General features: G+C 37.5%; 1 protein-coding gene across 11 annotated transcripts in view; it reads left to right on the top strand.

Annotated features, from left to right (window-relative positions):
* PDE4D (phosphodiesterase 4D) overlaps positions 1-20,903 on the top strand; it is a 1,455,129-nt gene that overhangs the window by 1,048,041 nt on the left and 386,185 nt on the right. The window contains exon 1 of one of the 11 annotated variants that reach the window (XM_045040065.1): positions 2,936-3,325. The exons of the other annotated variants lie outside the window; for them this stretch is intronic. Within the exon in view, the coding sequence (XP_044896000.1) occupies positions 3,201-3,325 (125 nt within the window). The 5' untranslated portion in view covers positions 2,936-3,200. Of the gene's footprint in view, positions 1-2,935; positions 3,326-20,903 lie in introns of those variants that run through there. 11 annotated transcript variants of the gene reach the window in all.

The following is a 20,903-nucleotide window of genomic DNA, read 5'->3' as shown; positions in this document are numbered from 1 at the left end:
TTGCTCTTAAGGACAATACCAGCATCACAGTCTGGAGTATACTGAAAAATATTGGTGTTCTCGATACTCTGGTGTGGTAAATGCCCTTGTTCAAATATTCCCCAGAGCATGAGGATAATGAGTGAGATTTGACACTGTGCCCATCACACCACAGAAATCCCAGTATACAAAAAAGCAAATGGAACACCACTGGGTAAACCTGGGCATTCCTTGGTGAGATTGTAGCCCTATTTTGCTGTAAACCTGTTACAGACTGTGGTTCTAATCTGTAGTTGAATTTAGGTTCTCCAATCGGTATGTTTTACGTTTTCCTAAATGAAAAGTCCCCAACTATCTCTGCCCAGCCTCAGAGAAAGGGAATCTCGGAAGACAGGCTGATTTGAGTTTCCTTTAGAGGCGGCTCTCGGCTGATTGGCCAGTGTTCTCACAAATTCTAGATTCTTGGCAAGGTGGATGTTAGCAGTAATCTTTTCTCATCCCAATTTAAGTACAAGTAATCCCCATGAGACCCTGCCAGGTTCATGGTAAATCATTGACCAGGTACAAGCAAAAATGTCCCCGCTAAGAAAACCAAGGAATTTTACCCATCACAGGACACGTATTTCCCTCCCATAGAGGTTTATGTCTTACCTTTCTTTTTCTTATTTTTTTTTTTATTTTTACCCTCTTAAGGAAATTCTTATGGGAAACAGCTCTTCTCTAATACTAGACAAAGACCCCTAAATTATCTTACAGATAAAAATACTTTACATTTGGGGCGCCTGGGTGGCGCAGTCGGTTAAGCGTCCGACTTCAGCCAGGTCACGATCTCACGGTCCGTGAGTTCGAGCCCCGCGTCGGGCTCTGGGCTGATGGCTCAGAGCCTGGAGCCTGTTTCCGATTCTGTGTCTCCCTCTCTCTCTGCCCCTCCCCCGTTCATGCTCTGTCTCTCTCTGTCCCAAAAATAAAATAAATGTTGGAAAAAAAAAAAAAAAAAAAAAAAAAAATACTTTACATTTGTTTTAAGATAAAGCAGTAGTTCCAAAGAGCCTCTTAAATTCAAAAACTATAAATTATACACAGTTGTACATCACAATTAAGTGGGAGCCATTAAGCACTACCTCCACATTGTAAAATTATGTGACTTGCCCCAAATTATGAAATATTACCCTGATTAAGAAAAATTTACTGAAAAGTGGAAACATAGCAGGGACTCCTTCCCTGGTTTATCTTCTTTAATTATGCCCATTAAGCAAAAAAAATCTTCTGACTATATCTTGCTTGGGTTTTCTTTCATTTTGATGTAGGGTCCAGACTTCTGGCTGGTAGATTTCAGTTCAAATAGGCTGTTTTTACCTTTGCAGGCACCTTAGTTTCATATTAGCAAGGAACTTAATCACTGGGCATTTTGGAGAGCTGGTTTTGAACATCAAGAGATAGCACTGGTGGGGAAATGTACATCTTTCTGCATGCCTTGTAAGATTGTAAATTACTATAGCCTATTAAATGAAAAACTATATGCAGTTTGTGATCTAATGTCCTTTCAGAAATAAAAGTGCCAATCAGTAAGAACATATTTACCAATCTATTCATTGTTTATAGACGCCCAAACTTATAGGTCTGCCAGTAAAGTATTGGCTGAAAAATTAGAGTGCATCCATTCCGTGGAATCTTATGTAACTATTTAAAAAGGGCATGCTAGATATCTATGCATTTACTGAAAAATGGTTCATGATTTTTTAAATACAAAAATATTTATAGAGGATTATGTATAGTGTATGCCTAATTTGTGCAAAAAGGAAGGAGATATGTATCAGTGTGTGTTTATCTGTGTATATATTATGTGTCTACATATACATTGACATAATCATAAAGAAAAAGTAGGATTAATAGGAAGGAAAAGACAATAAACATTTTTATTTATGCACCTCTGTGTCATTTGACATGGTACAATGAGCATGCATCATTTCATAATAAAAAAGTATAAAGAAGAGACTCATTGGATAGAAATGTTTATTGTGAAATGAACATTGTCTTCCCTTTTGAACTTGAAAACATTCTGAATTTAACTGATGCTTGTATTTCAACCCTAACAGTGCCTGAATTTGGCTGCTACACAATAGAATATAGCTCTCTCTCTCTCTCTCTCAGCAACTTTGTGTTTGCTCAGGTCCCGGACTCTGAAATAAATAGGTTGTGTTTATTCAAATCCTGGATAAGAAATTTTTTTTCAAATTTAGAAATTACCCTTCGCAGTACTCTGAACTCCTCCTCTCTGTAGGTCCCCAGGGCCTCAGTGGTTTTGTTGCTAGAACACTAGGAAATGGGGCAAGGGCTGGTGAAAACTGTGAGCTAATTAAAGCTGTAACTTTGCTCTGACTCTGCTGCCTTAGGTGTACTTATCTGGTATAATTTACAGTCTCTACAATTTGTCACTCACTGTTATGAAGAACTGACATACAAACAATTATTAAAGAATTTCCTCTTTTTCAATCAGTTTTAATCCAGTGAGCAGACATTTCTTAGAGAATGTTTCTAATAATAATAAAAAAATCAGTATCAAATTGTTAGTGTATGAAGACCTTAGTGTACAACATTTAGGTCCCTGAGAGGCTGAGTTACGTTCTATTGTGAACAGTAATTTATGAATGAGAACCCACAATTTTTGACCAGAAAATTGGAAAACCACCCATAATCATTTCCATGTGCCCATCTCATTTTCTACATATCTGTAATCAATTTAGAAAAACAATTTACCCCTTTCAAAAATATACAAAATAATGGATTATTTTCTCCTTGTCAGATGCATGCTTGGTGTATAGGTAAATAACTGATTTCCCAACCAGTTACATTGGGTTGATGTTCTTTTAGATGTTAGACACAAATGGATTAAACCTTGCTGCCTACTCAGAGACTTGGTTTGAGTGGAAATGGGGTTTTGTGGAGCTACAGAATTTCTACTTCATCTGCTCAGCCAGTAATTGGTCAGAGCATGACTCTGGTTAGAAATAAGCAACAAGCTTCCTGTATCCATGAACAGAAAACAAGGTAGCGCGAGTAGCCTGGGAGAAACACGCGTTTACTTTTGAAGAAAAGCAGCACCCAGCGACCAGTGAGCAGCATATGTCTGAAATCCATTATCTGACATGTTCTTTCCAGCGTTCCCAGAAATGCTGGTCTGACTACTAAGATTTGTTTTTACTTCCTGCCTTTTGGATAAAATGAGTTTGCCAACCAGCTGTGAGTACCTAACGCTGGGGAAGGTGGCTAGATTCCGAAGCCCTTATGTTCATGGATCGCCTTATGCAATCAACAAGCCAATTGATATTAAGCCACAGAGGAGACGGTAACTGCTTTCCTTTCTTCTAGCTGTTTGTCAGTGAAATTGTGTTTTGTTACCCTTTGGTAGCTGCTTTGGAGGTCTGCTAAGGTGGGAGGGTCAGGCTGAGAGATTAATTTTAAAATTCAGCATACTGGATAGTTAGAAAAATATTAACCAAAGAGAAAAGCTGGAAAATAGTCTTTGCTGTTTGGCAAAAGCTGATCTGGTTTCAGAGACTGTAGATTTTAAGATTTTGAAACATTGTTAGTGCTTGTACGAACATCAGAATCTTCCATAATGAATACTTGAAAGAGGTTTTAGCCGAATAATAGGTATATTTACTAATGGCTCTTATTACCAAATACCCAATATCTCTTGATCTATCCATAACATTCCTCAAGCCCAATGTGCAGTAAATATGTTAAAATTCTACTAAAAGCATTAATTTTCATGTGGTCACTGTGGAGGCCAGGATAGGGTTAGATATTTTTCCGGCAAACAAAATGCCATTTGTAGATAAGTGTTCCAGGATTCTGCTAACTCTATACACCCCCTCACCACACATATGCATGCATGCGCATGCACACGCAAACACACACACACACACACACACACACACACACACACACTACACAGGCAAACTCAGGCTGTGTAATAAGGAATCTCAAACTTGATCCCAGTAATTTCATTAGAAGGAAAGCGGATGTACACTAAGTAAACTCATTCTGTCTTCCAGCATTTTTATGCAGTGTCAGAACAGGGATGATATGTTTGACTCATGGCTCCCCAAATCATCCCTCAGTTTGGTTTTAAACAGTCATTTTATTCAGCATTTCACAGTGAACATCAGAAGCATTTTATAAGAATGTTCCATTCTCTCTGAAAATGACAGTTCTCCCGAGGTTGATGAAGTCTAAGAAGAAAATTCCAAAATTCTAAAAGTAACATATTTTGCTTGAAGATTATCATTATCATCTTACTCTTCTACTTTTCTTGTTGTAATTACACACACACACACACACACACACACACACATACACACACAGTATATATTTTGTCAGGTTTGACCTGGTTATAAACATGAAGTAACATTCAAATGTTTGATTGATTAAAAAAAAAAAGTAGTTTTCCAAACCTTCAGAAATGCCTTGGATTAGTTTACAACTGAAGAAAAAAAAAAAAAAAAAAAAAGGTTTTATGATTTTATGGGAATGACCTTTTTAAATGTTTTTGAGGGGAAATATTGTATTCTCTTTCCCAGAGTATCAAGGTTTTTCTGTTCAGTTCTAGCACCATCTGAATTTGTAACAGGCTAGGGGCAACTAACTACCAACTATTTTAAGATACTTCAGGAAAACATGTCTTGAGACACAAGACCTGGCACATGGCACAGCTGCTATCTCCTTACTCCCTTCTGTAATTAGTTCTGTGATATAACAAACCCTGTAAGTTGCCAAGTTCACATGTAGCTGCTACGTCCCTATTCATGTTACTGTATTTTTTTTCTGCTTAGAAGTAATCAACTTTCTATATAAGTCAGGAGAATTCTGTGTTTATGTAAACCAATGTGTATGTGCATATAACGTGGACTACTAGCATATTATATCATACCCAGGCAAATTCAGACCTACAAAATAATGGATTATTTTCTCCTTGTCAGATGCATGCTCGGTGTATAGGTAAATAACTGATGTTTACGTTGAACATTACATTATATTTTGACAAGCGAATATTCCTGCCAGGCGTTTGGCAATAACCAGCATTTTGTAGCATAGACTCCTTGAAAATGACAGGCCCAACTTTTCTTTTAGCATAGTGCATTGCTTATATATAGAGAGTAAATAAAATAGATGGCTTTTTGTGAAAAGTTATGTAATCATTAAATCATTATATATAGAGCTTTTATCCCATGGAAGTATAACAACAAACATGTATTGAAAACATTGGTTGCAGGGGCTGGATGAATGAATGAATGAAGATCCAAATAAGAGAGAATGTATTTTTATTGTATAGCACTTTTTTTTAAGTTCTAAATTTTAAAACCTTTATTTGAAGTTTTTTGTAGTCTGCTAAGAAAACATTACACCTGGAATGGTGTTATCATCCTAGATTCCCTAAAATATACCCCAAATTAAATGGTTACATTTTCAGAAATGCTTGTGGGGATTCATCTAAGATTTTTCTAAAACAGCATCTTTGACTTTATTTCCATGTAGTCACAGTTGTGCTCTTTGGCAGAAAGGACATTGCTTTCTTAATTAGAGTACAGAACAAAGGAGGAAAGGAAGGAAGGAAGGAAGGGAGGAAGGAAGGAAGGAAGGAAGGAAGGAAGGAAGGAAGGAAGGAAGGAAGGAAGGAAAGAAGGAAAGAGAGAAAAAGAAAAAAATGTAAAGAAGAGGGCCTATGTTGATATTGTAACCTATTCAATGAAGCATAAATTTTAGGTAATAAAAAGAAATTTGACTTTTTACTAAATTGGGAGAAAAAAGAAGGAAGTCTAACCATTTATGCAAAATATAGCTCACTTAAAACCCAAATGCATTTTTTTATAATGCCTTAATGAAAGAACACTGTGTTTTCTTGGAACACATGGAAATAATTTCCAAATTAAAAATTAGCTTTATTAGAAGTGTGACCACATGGTCATTTAATAGTTCTTAATTCTTATTTCAAGCTCCAGTGAAGACATTAACAGCACAGTTAACACAACTAAATATTAATTAAGCTCAATGTTGAAGAGAATGGCAATCCTACCATCTGTGATACTAAGGATTTTCCATATTCTTGAGTTCAGTTTTTTCTCTTTTAATTGCTTTTGATTCTACAAACTCTAGAACTGTTTTTACTCCTGAAAGAAATATAATTTCCTTTAAATTTTATAAAATTTTGGGGCAACTGGGTGGCTCAGTCAGTTAGGCGTCTGACTTCGGCTCAGGTCATGATCTCATGGTCCATGAATTCAAGCCCCCTGTCCAGCTCTATGCTGACAGCTCAAGAGCCTGGAGGCTGCTTCATATTCTGTGTCTTTCTCTCTCTCTCTGCCCCTCCCCCACTCACACTCTGTCTCTCTCTCTCTCAAAAATAAATAAACATTTTTTTTTATTTTATAAAATTTTGATGTCTTGGGGCACCTGGGTATCTCAGTCAGTTAAGCATCTGAGTTCAGCTTAGGTCGTGACCTCATAGTTTGTGAGTTCTAGCCCCTTGTTGGGCTCTGTGCTGACAGCTCATAGCCTGGAGCCTGCTTAGGAGTCTGTGTGTCCCTCTCTCTCTTCCCCTCCCCCGCTTGTGCTCTGTCTCTCTCTCAAAAGTGAACATTATTTTTTTTTTAATTGTGATGTCTTAATTTTAATACATTGGGATGAGTAACCAGATTTAATCTGGCTCTTTCACTCCCTCCTCACCCTGGGCCGCCGGGCTTTTGATCATGTAGATTATGTCTTGTTCATGGTTATCATGTCTTGTTTAGTGCCCAGGAAAGAGCCCAGAGTAGATCAGATGATAAATACTTGTTTAATAAATAAATGATGAGAAAGTGTGTTATTCACCTTGGCACAGGCATATATAGCACTTCCTGGGTGCCACTGTACAGAGTCTTTGGCAAGACTTTGCCTTTGCTTTCTTCTGGATCCTTTGTGTTCTCCTTCCTTATTTACCTACAGAAGCTGCGTACAGACTGACTTTAGACCACTGGCTTAAGTGGTTGGGGATCACAGCTTTTGTTATTACCAGTTCACCAAAGCAGAATTTGGAAGTCATTTCTGTATTCATAAATATATATATAAAGCTCCATGTAGTAGAAAGGAGGAGAAAAAGTCAAGGTGCAAGTGGGCAGAGGGGAGTTCCTAGAGAGGGAGCAACCTTGCAACCATAAGAAATGAGATATAAGTGCATAAATTAATAAAGTGAGTTACCAAAAATTGTGAAATGTGAGCCCTGGTTCTGTTTGTCCTGCTATCATGTAAAACCCACTGAAACGTCTATCAGAATAGTAAACAAACTAAGAGGAGTGATGAGGCAGAGCTCACTGGCACCCCAACGTGGAAAGTGTCCCACTTTTGTGGAAAGTGTCTGTGCTCTAGCGCTCTGGCTTTTACAGCCAAGTTCAGTGCTGGGCCTCCCCCAGCCCTCTGCCCAGATATTCAGTGCCTCTACCCTGTGTCCTCTGCTCCTTCTTGTCTCCATCTACTTCTCTCATACACTCTCTGGCTTCTCTTTTTCTAAATCCTGTAGGTAGGCTTGTTCTATGTATTGTCTCTGAGATTAGAAAAAAGCAGGATACAAAGATCCAGAAGACTGGAAGGAAAATAATGAGTTTCAGTGTATGTTAATCAGTCCATTTTCTCCTCAGGGAGAGGTTACAAAGTTGCACACTTAGATGTCTGCCCAATCATCAAACAATCCGTTTACTTGAATGGTGTATTATTTTGCTAGGGCTGCCATAACAGAATACTACAGGCTGAGTGGCTTAAGCAACAGAAACTTATTTTCTCACAGCTCTGGAGGCTGGCAGTTCAAGATCAATGTGTCAACATGCTTGGTTTCTCTTGAGACCTCTCTCCTTGGCTTGCAGATGGCCGCTTTCTCCCTGTGTCTTCACATGTTGGTTCCTCTGTGTGCGCATCCCTGGTGTCTGTCTGTGTCCAAATTTACTCTTCTGATGAGAACTCCAGTCAGACTGGATTAAAGTTCACCCTGATGGCCTCCTTGTTGATGTCTTTAAAGACCCTGTCTCAGATACAGTCGCATTCTGAGTACTGGGGATTAGGGGTGCAACATATGAATTTTGAGGAGACACAATTCAGCAGATAGCACATTGTGTGCCTAGCAATGATTCAATAGTATTGCCTATAGAAGAGGAAAGGAATTGCAGTATGATTCCTGCATAATCAGTGTCCTTGTGTTCATAAAAATGTATTTCATCAGTGAGTCTGACCCTGCCAGGAGTGAGACATTACAGAGTATTAAAAAAGGCTTCTCTTTCACTCATGTGGATCCTGAGAAACTTAACAGAAGTCCATGGGGAAGGGGAAAGAGGGGAAAAAAAGGTTACAGAGAGGGAAGGAGGCAAACCATAAGAGACGCTTAAAGACTGAGAACAAACTGAAGGTTAATGGGGGTGGGGGAAAGGGGAAAGTGGGTGATGGGCATTGAGGAGGGCACCTGTTGGGATGAGCACTGGGTATTGTAAGGGCACCAATTTGACAATAAATTATATTAAATATAAAAAAAGCTTCCTACTTAGGTACAAAGCAAAGAAAACAGTTACACATTTTGAACAACAAATCTTCATCAAATAAAACTTGTTTCATGTGGAATCTATAATCATTTAAACAGAGCCTAGGCCAACATTTGCTTTTCTATTGTCTTTTTAAATGGGTATTAAATTAATTATCAGTGTAACCAGTGTTTCTCAGCTAGGGCACTTTTACTCCCAGAGACTTTTGACAATGTGTAGGGACACTTTTGACTTCCATAAGTTGGTGTGTGGCTAATGGTGTCAAGATAGGTAGAAGATGGGGATGTAAACACCATACAACACATAAGGAAAACCTCTACAACAAAGAGTTTTTTGACTCCAAATCTCAATAGTACTGAGATTGAGAAACACTTATGTAAACAAATTTGATTGGGGAGTACTTCAAAGCTCCTCAAAAGCCTTATTTTTAATATCCAGACTATTGATATTTTTTAATGTATTCGTAAAAGCACTTTCTCTTATCTTTCTCACGGTAACCAATAGATAAATGCTTTCTTAGCCTAGTTAAAAATAGACACCTGTCACACTTTTGAAATGGTCTAAAATATTCTGTGATTCAACCTGTCTGATCCTCTGATTTGTCTGAATTAGTGGCTTTATTGCATTGTCAGGGCCTATTATTCTTTCAGTAGAGGTACTACTAAGATTTCATTACAGAGAGCAGAATAAATGACCTAATACATTCTTATAGCTCCAGGCCAGGTGCTAAACATTGATCTGCTTTTCAAAGTGAAGTGAAAAATACTAGGTGAAATTACACAGAATATAACAATATTAAGTGATCATCCTACTGACCTGGTATAATGAAGCTCTGTTGGACCCTCACCACCCATCCCCACACCTATGTGCATGGGCCCATTGACTGTGAACGTGTAGGCCATACGGATGTTATCCTCAGATTCAGCTCATCCTAATAGTGAAGAGCATCACATTTCATGAACAGAAAACCCTGAGGGAAAGGGAGTGCTTTCTTTGTTGAAAGGCCCTTATTTTTTTAACCAAATAAAATTTCTAATTATCCTGGAGATTTCTTCTGAACCCCCTTACATTTGGGTAAAAATTGTTGGCAGTCATAGTTCAAACTATAATGTATTTCCAGATTGCTCATTCTCTCCTCACTTCCACACTACAACCAACTGCCTATGATCCAGAGGTCCTCCAGAGAACTTAAAACTCAGTGTATTTGAAAGTAAATGACCCAGGGACCCTCGTCATCTCCCATTTCCTCAGTGATCCATGGCCAGATCAAGAAGTCCTCCTCAGTGCTCCTTCCCTTCAGCCTAACCACTCCATCACTAGCTGGTGTCAAGTGCATTTTTCCTCCATCCCGTTGTTGCCATCCCCAGGATGCCCTCCTAAGTCAAGCACTAGTGCTCTTTTGTCGGAAACACTGCTAGCCTCATAACTGGCATCTTTATTCTACTGTCATCCTTGTTCTGATTAGTCATCCACAGATTAAGTTTCTCAAATTTCCTTGACACTTCCATGCCTATAGCAGTAGCTTTTCATTGCTGACAAAAAAGTCTAAATTCCAAATGGTGATCATCTACTCCTTTCTTTTTAAATATTTTTGAGTTATTATTTTAGAGAGAGATTACAAGTAGGGGAGCAGCCAGAGGGACAGAGTGAGAGAGAGAGAAAGAAAGAATATTAAGCAGGTCCCATGCTCAGTGCATAGCCCCACGCAAGGCTGGATTCCACGATCCTGGAATCACGACCTGAGCCCAAACCAAGAGTTGGACGCTCAACTGATTGGGCTACCCAGGTGCCCTTACACCCTTCTTATCTCTCTATTCTTGTAAATTTCACTTATCATCCACTATACTCCTCATTTTAGGTGTAAAGAACTACCTACAATACCTATATGTTTACCTACAATTCCCTGCTCCCCCGATTTTGTTAACCCCAACTGATCCTGAGATCTTTTTCATTAAGCCTCTTCTAATTCCTTGTTTCCAAATGGAAATTTCTTCTTCAGCTAGCAGCTCTTCGTTTTCTTACATATCCGCCACAGCATTCTCATAATGAACCTCAATTATTTGTATATTTTCTATCTTTCCTCCTCTTTAAGAGTGGCATGATGGAAATAGCTGTTTTAGGAAGAAGAGTTTGGCAGTGGCATGTGACATAAATTGAAATGGAAAAGACTTAATCCCTATCCTAGTAGAAGCAAGTGGTGTAAAATCTTGAAAGGGACGGTTTCAATGCAATTACAAAATACATAAATATGTGATTACAATTGTGAGAACTGCTCAAAAGGAGGCAAGGGCCCAATAAGAGTACATGAATAGATAGCTAACATAGTCTGAACATTTAGAAAATGTTCCCATGGGGATGATGAGGCCTGAAGATGAGCACATGTTCTATGGAAAACTGTGTGAACCGAGCCCTGATGGAAACATTAAAGAAACTACAAAGATCAGGTGTCTGACCTATAATGACACAGGGAGGAGGAGAGTGGCAAAAATGAAGTGGAGAAGGGAGGCAGGGCAATGGCTCTTTTTAAAAAGTGAGTCAACTGAATAATTCTTGATTTCACCTTGGAGAGAAACAGTAAATGATTATGTAATTTAATTTATTCATTGGAAGTGCAATTTAAAAACAAATTATTAGTGTCTTATTTATAATTTAGGATTCCAAAACATTGAAATAAGCAATAGATAGATAATACCTTCCAACTGAAGTTTAAAAAGGTCAATTTTCCAATCCATTGCCCACTGCAAGGGATAAATAAAAACAGTCATGAATGTTAACCTTTGTCCCTCTCCACTCACCCATCACCTAACTTTACCTGTGCCAAAAAGAGTAGAATAGGACTATTTACAATACTTATGATGTTTACTGCCAGTAAAGTGCAGGCGACTATATGTAATCACAGTGACCTTCATGTGTTTGTCATGTTTCTACATCTAGTTAGAGACATTAAATTACTTACACTTTAATTGTTTTTTCATTGTTGTTTTGCTGTGGTTATTTTTTTTTATTTTTCCATAACTTTCTCTTGCACTGAACACAATTATTTATACAGGGAAACTGGTGCTGTGAAAGGAAAGCTTCTATTATCACTTTTAATTTTACTTTGTAAACTGTGGTAAATGAAGCAGTGAATTCTGACAAAGCACTCCAGGTTTAGGATAGCCACCTTGCTATCAAGTAGTTTAATGTATTAGTATAGAATATCTGAAAGAAGTGAAAGCGAAAAAGAGCAGTGGTCGGTCAGTCTTCCGGAAGCCTTTGAAACAAGAGTGATGGCCTTGGACTAGATCCATAATGCCATGTTTTCTATGAGCCTCAGAGGAAGGCTACTCCAGTGAAGAAGATAGTTCTACCAGTAGAGGTGAAGAGAGGTATCCTGGAGAGAAGTTTGATGAGAAGGAAGTTGTAGTTGTCCAAGGGAAAGATACTCAGCTTCCCAGACAGGTGGAATGTGTTCTGAAGTTTGAAAGGTGATTGGGGCTCCATTCATGTGGTTCTTAGTAGGACATGGTTTTCCTCACTCTTCAGTCCCTAACATCCCTGGGCAAACAGTTCCTAACATGCAAACTATGTTAGGCATCTATTTATATACTTTCTTTGCACCATTATCTTCTTTTTAGCTGCTCTCACAATTGTAATCACATATTTATGTATTTTGTTGGTCTAAGAGCCTCCTTCCACATTCAGTTATGGGACCATGGGAACAAGGTCTAAGCCTGTGTTCTAAATTATCATGTGTCAAATGCTTTGTACAGGGCCTGACATATAATAGGCATTCAAGGAGTTTTTGTGAAATTTGTTTTTCCAACTAGGAATAAGAAAGTAATCAGAGATAGTTAAGTACATGCTCACCTTTTAGAAAAACATATTTCATCCATTTCAGCACCTTCCAAATGTGCATCTCAAGCCCTGGCCACTTTTCTCATTTAAACCTTTATGATACTCACTGCCTGAATTTTTTATCAGGGTGTTTTCATGGCCAAAATTGAACTCATTGTCTTAGTCTTAAAATCTATTCCTTTTCTTCTATTGCTTGGTTAGAAACCTTATTTGACTACTACATGCTTATCCAAACTGGAACACAGGAGTCATCTTACTCACCTTCCTTTATCTTAGCTCCCTCTATCATCATTGAGTTCCATGTATCTCTAAGTGAATTCTTCTCGCAGTCACTTCCACTCTGTCTTAACTACTCCTGCTTATTAATGATATCTACTATTACAGCTTCTTTTTAAAAAAAATTATTCACTTATTTTGAGAGACAGAGACAATGAGCACAAGTGCAGGAGGAGCAGAAAGAGGGGAAGACAGAGAATCCTAAGAGAACCCCAAGATGTGGGCTCCATCTCATAACTGCAAGATCATGACTTGAGCTGAGATCAGGAGTCAGATGCTTAAACCACTGAGCCACCCAGGCGCCCCTACTAATAGAGCTTCTTAAGTGATATTTACATCATTGGTTCCATAGAATCCAACCAGAAGGGCTGTATGTGTGTTTGTCAGATTCTTTTTGTTGCTACAGTGTTATTCACTTTTCTACAGTACTAGTATAACAAAACCCTTTGGGTGGTAGATATTCAGTTCCAAAGGTTTTTAATTGACCCCAAGTATAAACATACACATTCTACCTCTCTGGTGTTTTTTCTTTTCTTTTCTTTTCTTTTCTTTTCTTTTGTTTTTCTGAGGACTGGCTGAGTTAGAGAACAATGACTTTGTCTAATTCACAAGATGAAAACGTTTAAAATTCGCCTAAGATTTCTTGAAATCTGAGCTTATGATTGTATAAGAATTCACAGTAAACCGTCTCCCAAATATGTAGCTTTCAATTTGTCATGATACATGAGAGTTTACTGTAAGTTTGTGGCATTGAGTCATTGATTTTTAATCCAGGCAAAAGTTAGAAAACAATATATATGTATATAGACAGTTACAGAAGTTTCAAAGTCCGGTGAGCAGTCACAAATTATTCAGCTTGCCCTTATGATGGGCATACAATTTTCCTAAATTTATAATTTCCTTCTGGTCCCTGCCACTTTGACTCAAAATATGTACTTTTGTTTGTACTCTTACTTCTGAACAATACATACTGGTATCCCATGTAAGGTGAGCTATATGATACTGATGTTACCATGGTAATTATTCTTGTATATAACAAGAACATCAAGAATGCCAGCAGTTTTCTGTTCTCTTTGAGTTCCTTTTTGTTGTTGTTGTTGTTCCTTCCCTTCCCTCTTCTCCCTCTTTCTCTCCTCCTTTCCTTCTCTCTTTTAGGAATTCAGTGACTGTGACACCAAGAGTAACACAATCCTGTATTCCCTTTCTCTTGCTTGTGGTTGGAATCATACTCTGCTACCACGGGAGTCCTTAGTCATTTTGACATGCAAGAGATGAAGAGATTGTGCTTCTCTCTGATAAATATAAATATAAATAATATAAATATATTTGTTGGTTTTTTGGTGGTGGTTTTTAGTAAAGTTTTCTTCCCTCTGAGGGAAAAATTATTTGAATCCTAAGGTTGATAGAAGTCAGAAATTCAGTGTGATGACTCCCATGGAAGCAAAACATTCCAGCCCTGGGGTTACCATTGTCTCTGTCTCCAGTATATCTTCAAAGTCTCCTAAAAACAGAGTAAGAAAATGAAAGTTAACCTTCGCATTACTGGCAGTTTTAAAAACTAAATTGCTATTTTGACTACATTCCTTTCCATGTCAGATCAGGATTTAAGTTAGTATAGGGATGATCGGCATTAAGTTACTCAGGGCTAGTAAGATTTAGACAGACCCATTCATCTTTCCAGGCTATTGTGACTAAGGACTTGCTATTAAAGAACAATCCAATAGTTGCACTCTCTGAGCACTTAATAATACAAATTCAAATATACAAACTAAGCAAAACTGAAGAAATAGATGAGAGAGAGCTAGCAATGTAAATAGTGCAATTCCACTTGTTTCACCCACCACCACATTGAATGGATCTGTATCCACTAGTGTGAGGTGGGATATGTAAATCTTCTGCTGTCTCCCTATCTTGGTTCCCATAGGCCTGCCACTGTGTGAACATCTTGCCTTACATTTGGGTTATTTAAGGGATTCTCCATGGTGATATTTACTATACTAGATTTTTGCCACAAAGATTGAAGTTAGAGCTGAAACTAAGTTAGGGCACCTGGGTGGCTCAGTCAGTTGAGGGTCGGACTCCTGCTCAGGTCATGATCTTGCAGTTTGTGGGTTCGAGTCCTGCATTGGGATCTGTGCTGACAGCTTGGAGCCTGGAGCCTGCTTTGGATTCTGTGTCTCCCTCTCTCTCTGCCCCTTCCCCACTCACGCTTGCTCTCTCACTGTCTCCCAAAAATAAATAAAAATGTTAAAAAAATTTAGATCTTAAACTAAGTAGTATATTTCCCCACTGTAGTTTGTATTACTCTACCATCAAAAAATGTATCTTTGTTTATAAACATCCTTATATTCAATTTGAGAAGGAACTTCAATATTGATGGCAAGTATAATTACCTTCATTTGCAGAATTAAAAGGATATGAAGATTACATGCACACCAGGAAAAAAATCTTGTCATACAGGAAAGCTTTATTTATATACTGGAGCATCCCAGTTCATGATCCTGCTTAGCTACACTTTTCTATTCAGCTTCCTACAAATATTTATTTCATATCATGTACATGGAACTATAGGGAACAAAGATGGGTCACACCAAGAGCCTGCCTTCATGGAGTTCACAGTCCAAAGAGAGATGACAAATACTGACCATAAATAACTCTTCCGTAAGATTGACATGGCATCCATGCATGTGTTCATTCACTTATGTATTCATTCATTCAATAGACATTTACTGAACAGACACGGAGTTCAGGGCTCTATGGTAGGACTTCAAACCTGGGTAAGACAAATCCCAGCCTTCAAAAAGATCACAGTCTAGTTGCTCAAGCAAAACTATAAGGGAAAATTACACCACATAAGGATGTTAATTGCCCTCTGGGAGCACATAGGCCAAACACCACCACCAACTGGACTGCTCAGAGAAGGTCTTACAAATGAGGTGTTGAAAGAGAATGAAGCATTCTCCTGAAAGGCAGTACTTGAACGGGGCACTCAGAGAAAGAACCCATATTATACAGCAATCTGTAGTTTACAAGTAGATTTTAATGTATCATCTTCTTTGATATCATATCAACTGATGAGAAGACTGAAGCCTTAATAGCTTAACAGTTTTACTCATGGCCATGGGGTTATTTAAATTCTAGAATTGGTACCCAAGTCCCAGTCATCTGTCTAAAGTTTGTTCTCTTCGTTCTATTAAGCACCATAAAGAAAGCAGAAGTAAAATGCTATAACAATGCTGAGAAGGGAGAGTTTACTTCTAACTGGGCAGGTCATAGAAGGCTTCATGGGCAAAATGACACTGAGTGTTGCAGGTTGTGTTTAGTTATGTGAAGCTGAGAATCTGGCAAAGATACAGATATAGGAAAATAAGGGAACATTTATTAGGGAACATAAATGAGTGTGGCCAACACCTAATAACTTAAGAAACAATCATGACAAATGAAATTGGAAAGAGATAGTGAGGCTGCATTTTTAGGGTCTCAAAAACCAAGCTAAGGCATATTTTCTGAACCAAGGTGAGCAACTGAAGATCTTTGAACAGGGGATTCCTACCTATGGTCTTAGTTTTGCTCAAGAAAGAATAAAATGGCATGAATGAAAACATAACCTGGAGCAGCAGAAGACTAAAGAGACTGGTAGAGAGTTAAAGGAATAATCTACTCCAGAGGTAAGAACGTGCTAATTAGCACAAGATGATAGATCACATTATTAATTGTGGTTATTCTTTTTATATCTTCTATATTTTCTTTAATTTTTTTACTTCATTTATTTATTTATTTATTTATTTATTTATTTTTTGAGAGAGAGAGCAGGTGAGGGGCATAGAGAGAGGGAGAGAAAGTCCCAAGAGCCTCTGCACTCTCAGTGCGAAGCCTGATGCAGGGCTTGAACTCACAAAACCGTGAGATCATGACCTGAGTGGAAATCAAGAGCCACACACTTAACTGAGGGAGCCACCCAAGTGCCCCTATATCTTCTAAATTTTCTACAGTGACTATATAAAAATTTATAAGAAAAATATTTTTTCAGAGAGAACAAATATTTAAGTCCTAAAATAGAGTGATGCATGTAGTAATAATATGGATAGGAAAGAGACATATATATGGAGAAAGGACTGGCAAGACTTGAAAACTTGTGTAAGAAAGGAAAAGAGGATGCGGTTACCATGATGATACCTGGACACCATAATGGTCCTGGATTTCTGGGAGAAGAGTTGAAGAGTGAACAGAAATAGGGACTGTGAAGAGGAAGCAGCAGGTTTGATAGGAAAGATAATGATTTATTGATAGATAAACTGATTCTGAGAATTTGTCAGGCCAAAATATGAATATGAGGCAACAAATACCAAACCAAGATTAAGAAGTCAGGATTGGAGATGAAAACTGAAGAGGACCAAGCAAAGACCCTTTGGGAACATCTACATTTTGGAGTTCACCTGCATTGAACAAAGCTTAATTTTTTTCAAAGTCCTAAGTCAATTTGTTTTTTGCTTGTCTATTTCTTTTCAATTCAGAGCCTACTTTCACTCTGTCAAATACCATGCAGAACTCTAAATGCAGTTTGAATAGAAGATAAATAATTTACAGAAACCTCCAAAACAAATCAGACTTGGTTCCTAAATACTTTATTGCTGAGATCTCTCAGATGCTCACTAAATTGTAAGACACATAAATTGCAAATGCTTTGTAAATCGGCATTCATTTTTAAACTGCCCATTAATTTCAAATCTAATTGTCATATTGAATCCTGAAACTTTTATAACCAACACCTGTTTACAAAAAGTAAATCTCAATAAGACACAAATGACCCAATACTATTATTACATTCTCAGCAATTAATATTAAATGAGAATTTGTTTAAGAGGCACAATTTCCAGATATCAACCAAAATTGGCCTGATATTTATTGTGGATGGAACTACCTGATTTTGGAATTACAGAAGAGAACAGAGAAGGAACCAACAAAAATAATGTGCCATTCCCCAGTCACCGGTAAGAAGCTTCTAGTCACACAGTGAGAATTAGCTATGAGATTGTATTCTATCCTATTGTGCTGTTTGTTAAAAAAAAAAAAAAAAAAAAACTGTCAAAATAGCCTTTTCTTTTTAACAAAACATTTCTTCCTGGAAATTCAATAGGCTAGATGTGGGTATTTGTGTTACTCCCTTTTAGTAGTTCTGAAAGCACTTTTATCAGCGGTTAGATACATTATTTTCCCAGGAGCTTACCTATTTTATTGAGATCATTTCAAATGCATTTAATGTCCTTTCTAATGGATTTGTTTATCTTTTTCCTGAACCTTCTTTTCCTGAACTTGGCCAGGGAAGTTACTTTATATTTGCCTTATTATGTGAGGACCTCACTGCTATAACCCACAGATTATGGTACTTTGGCATTCCAGGCATACTTATAATAAGATATATGTTATATATATATATATATATATATATATATATATATATATATATATGACTTATAACTAAAATTTGTAAAGAGTTTATGCTTAAGATCTCTTATAGAGAATTACAACAAAAGATGCTTAGTCACTACTTTAAAATAATAGACATTAGAAATGAGTGAAGTAGATCAGTTTATTAGTCACACTTAGACTTAATAGACAATGTTTTCAAAAATTGGAAGATCTCATGGAGGATGAAATATTCCATACATGTATTGTATAAATATGTATAAATATGGAAATATAATTTTATCAGAGTTTCTTATAATGGCATTTGGCTATAAATCCACTGACCTGAAATACTCTGTGAGTAGATGCTAAGTATGTCGAGACAGCTGGTGTAGAGAATGCAAAAAGTACTACCCCACTTAGCTGGCAAGTAGATGTGAATTTTCTACTTCTGACTCTGGTGAATCTGTGATGAATCAAATGTTTACTCCGACCAATTTAAAACATCTGGATGATTCTAACTTTGGGGACATATTGCTTTATATACACTGAATGCCTGAAAATTGGTCGAATTTTAGATTTCTTTTCTTGATAAATGATACTGCCTTAATTTTTGCAATACTCAAAAGATTCACAAGTGCTTAGCTATCATCCTTTTTTCCCACTTAGTTAAAATCTACCTTTTATCTATCACGCATGCAGCTTTTAGAAGGGCAAACATCTGAATTATTATCAAAAGTTCTCAAACACACCAGTTATGTGTGTACACACTATGAGACTATAACCCCCTCCAAAAAAATTCCAGCATAGATGGCTGTACGTCGGTATTGAATAACTGCTAGTTTGGGGTTATTATTTTCTCAGGACCACTCCAAGAAGCTCTAGTTGGGCTCTCCTCTAGGTTTCTCTGATAAATCAGTCTTAGATTGAGACTGACATGAAGACAGAGCTTGTGGTTAGAAGACAGAAAACAGCTGTGAGCAAAATAATTCACCTTTGAGAAGTAAACAAATATAAGACACACCCATAAGAGAAGGTAGTTACAGCTGTCTTCCCTGCAAACTGTAGAGGAGTCAACCCAGACAAGAGTGGGGACATCAGCAATGCAGCCAGATCCAGGGCTCAGTGTCTCATTGAATTAAGACAACTTCTGTATTCTTTACAGACGTTCTGAAAAAAAAAAAAGGATCTCAAAACAGGAAGAGGAATAACCTGCGCGCCATTAACATTGTCAGTTGTCTTGTCATGCAGCTGACTTCTTATTTATTTCTTAGTATTTAGGCCTGTGCTGGGCAATAGAAATATTAGGTAAGCCACACCTGTAACTTTAAATTTTTTAGTACCACATTTGAAAGGAAAAAAGAGGGGCACCTGGGTGACTCAGTTGGTTAAGCATCCAACTCTTGATTTTGGCTCAGGTCATGATCCCAGGGTGGTGAGATCGAGCTCTGTGTTAGGCTCTGTGCTGACAGTGCTGAGCCTGCTTGAAATTCTCTCTCTCCCCTTCTCTGCCCCTCTCCCACTTGTTCACACATTCTTTCTCTCAAAATAAATAAATAGAATAAAAACTAAAAAGAAACAGGTAAAATTAATTTCACCTATGTATTTTATTTAACTCACTATACAAAAATATCATTTCAACCTGTAATCAATATATAAAATTATCATTGGGGTGCCCAGGTGGCTCAGTTGGTTGGGCAACCGACTTTAGCTCTGGTCATGATCTAGCGGTTTGTGAGTTAAAGCCCCACGTCGGGCTCTGTGCTGACAGCTCAGAGCCTGGAGCCCACTTCAGATTCTGTGTCTCCCCCTCTCTCCACCCCTCCCCTGTTCACGCTCTGTGTCTCTCTATCTCTCAATAATAAATAAACGTTAAAAATTTTTTTTAATTATCACTGAGGTATTTCAAATGCTTTCCCTATTCTAAAGTCTTGGAAATCCTGTATATGTATATAAATATCAATTTGGATGTTAACTTTTCATTAATTGTACTTGATTTCTATTTAGATTTTATAAAATTTATAATTGGAAATGTAAATTCACTTACTCAAGCTGTTCCAAATGTACTTAAAATTATCCAATAATGGAATCAACTATTGGTTTTAAAATGTAGTCATGAATTAGTAAAAATTAAATAAGACTAAAAATTTAATTCAGATTAGCCCCTTTTCAAGTCTTCATAGCCTTGTGTAGTTGGTGGCTGCCATGTTGGAAAGCCAATATTTAGACTGTCTGGGTTACCTCAGACTCTGCCACTCATTGGCTGTGTTATCTTGGACATGTTCCTTTCTCTTTTGGTTGCCTTAGTCTCCTCATGTGTAAAATGGAGATAATAATAGTACCTACATCAGAAGGCTAATCAGGATTAATGAAATAATACCAATAATACATATAAAACACTTAATACAGTGCCTGACATATAAGGAGTCCTCAACAAATATTTGTTATTTGTTGTCTTTGTTAACAAATGCCTTTGTTATTATTATTGTTTGTGTTTTTGTCATGTATTTTGCTTTCATAATTTATAACATTATCAACTTTGAGTGTCTGGCAGAAATCAAGTTCTCATTTTGTGAAGCAGATAGAGGCTGGACCACATGCAGAAATGTAAGCCCCTCCTTCTCTAGACCCATATCTCCAACTGCCTAGATGTCCTGCTATCAGAGTGTCAGCCTGGCTAACCTCAAATCCCCTTTCTGCTTATGTCAGCTATCCTTAGTAGAACTCACACATTTCTCTCCAAAACTGATTTCTCTAAACCCAGGACCTTAGAGTCATCACTGAATTCTCCTCTCTCCTCACCCCTGTCAGTGACTGTCAGGTGCCCCCAAATTTTCAGCTTAG

Source organism: Felis catus, chromosome A1, assembly GCF_018350175.1.
Source record: "Felis catus isolate Fca126 chromosome A1, F.catus_Fca126_mat1.0, whole genome shotgun sequence".
Taxonomy (NCBI): domain Eukaryota; kingdom Metazoa; phylum Chordata; class Mammalia; order Carnivora; family Felidae; genus Felis; species Felis catus.
Note: the sequence above shows the minus strand (reverse complement) of the source record. Positions and strands in the feature narration are given on the sequence as shown.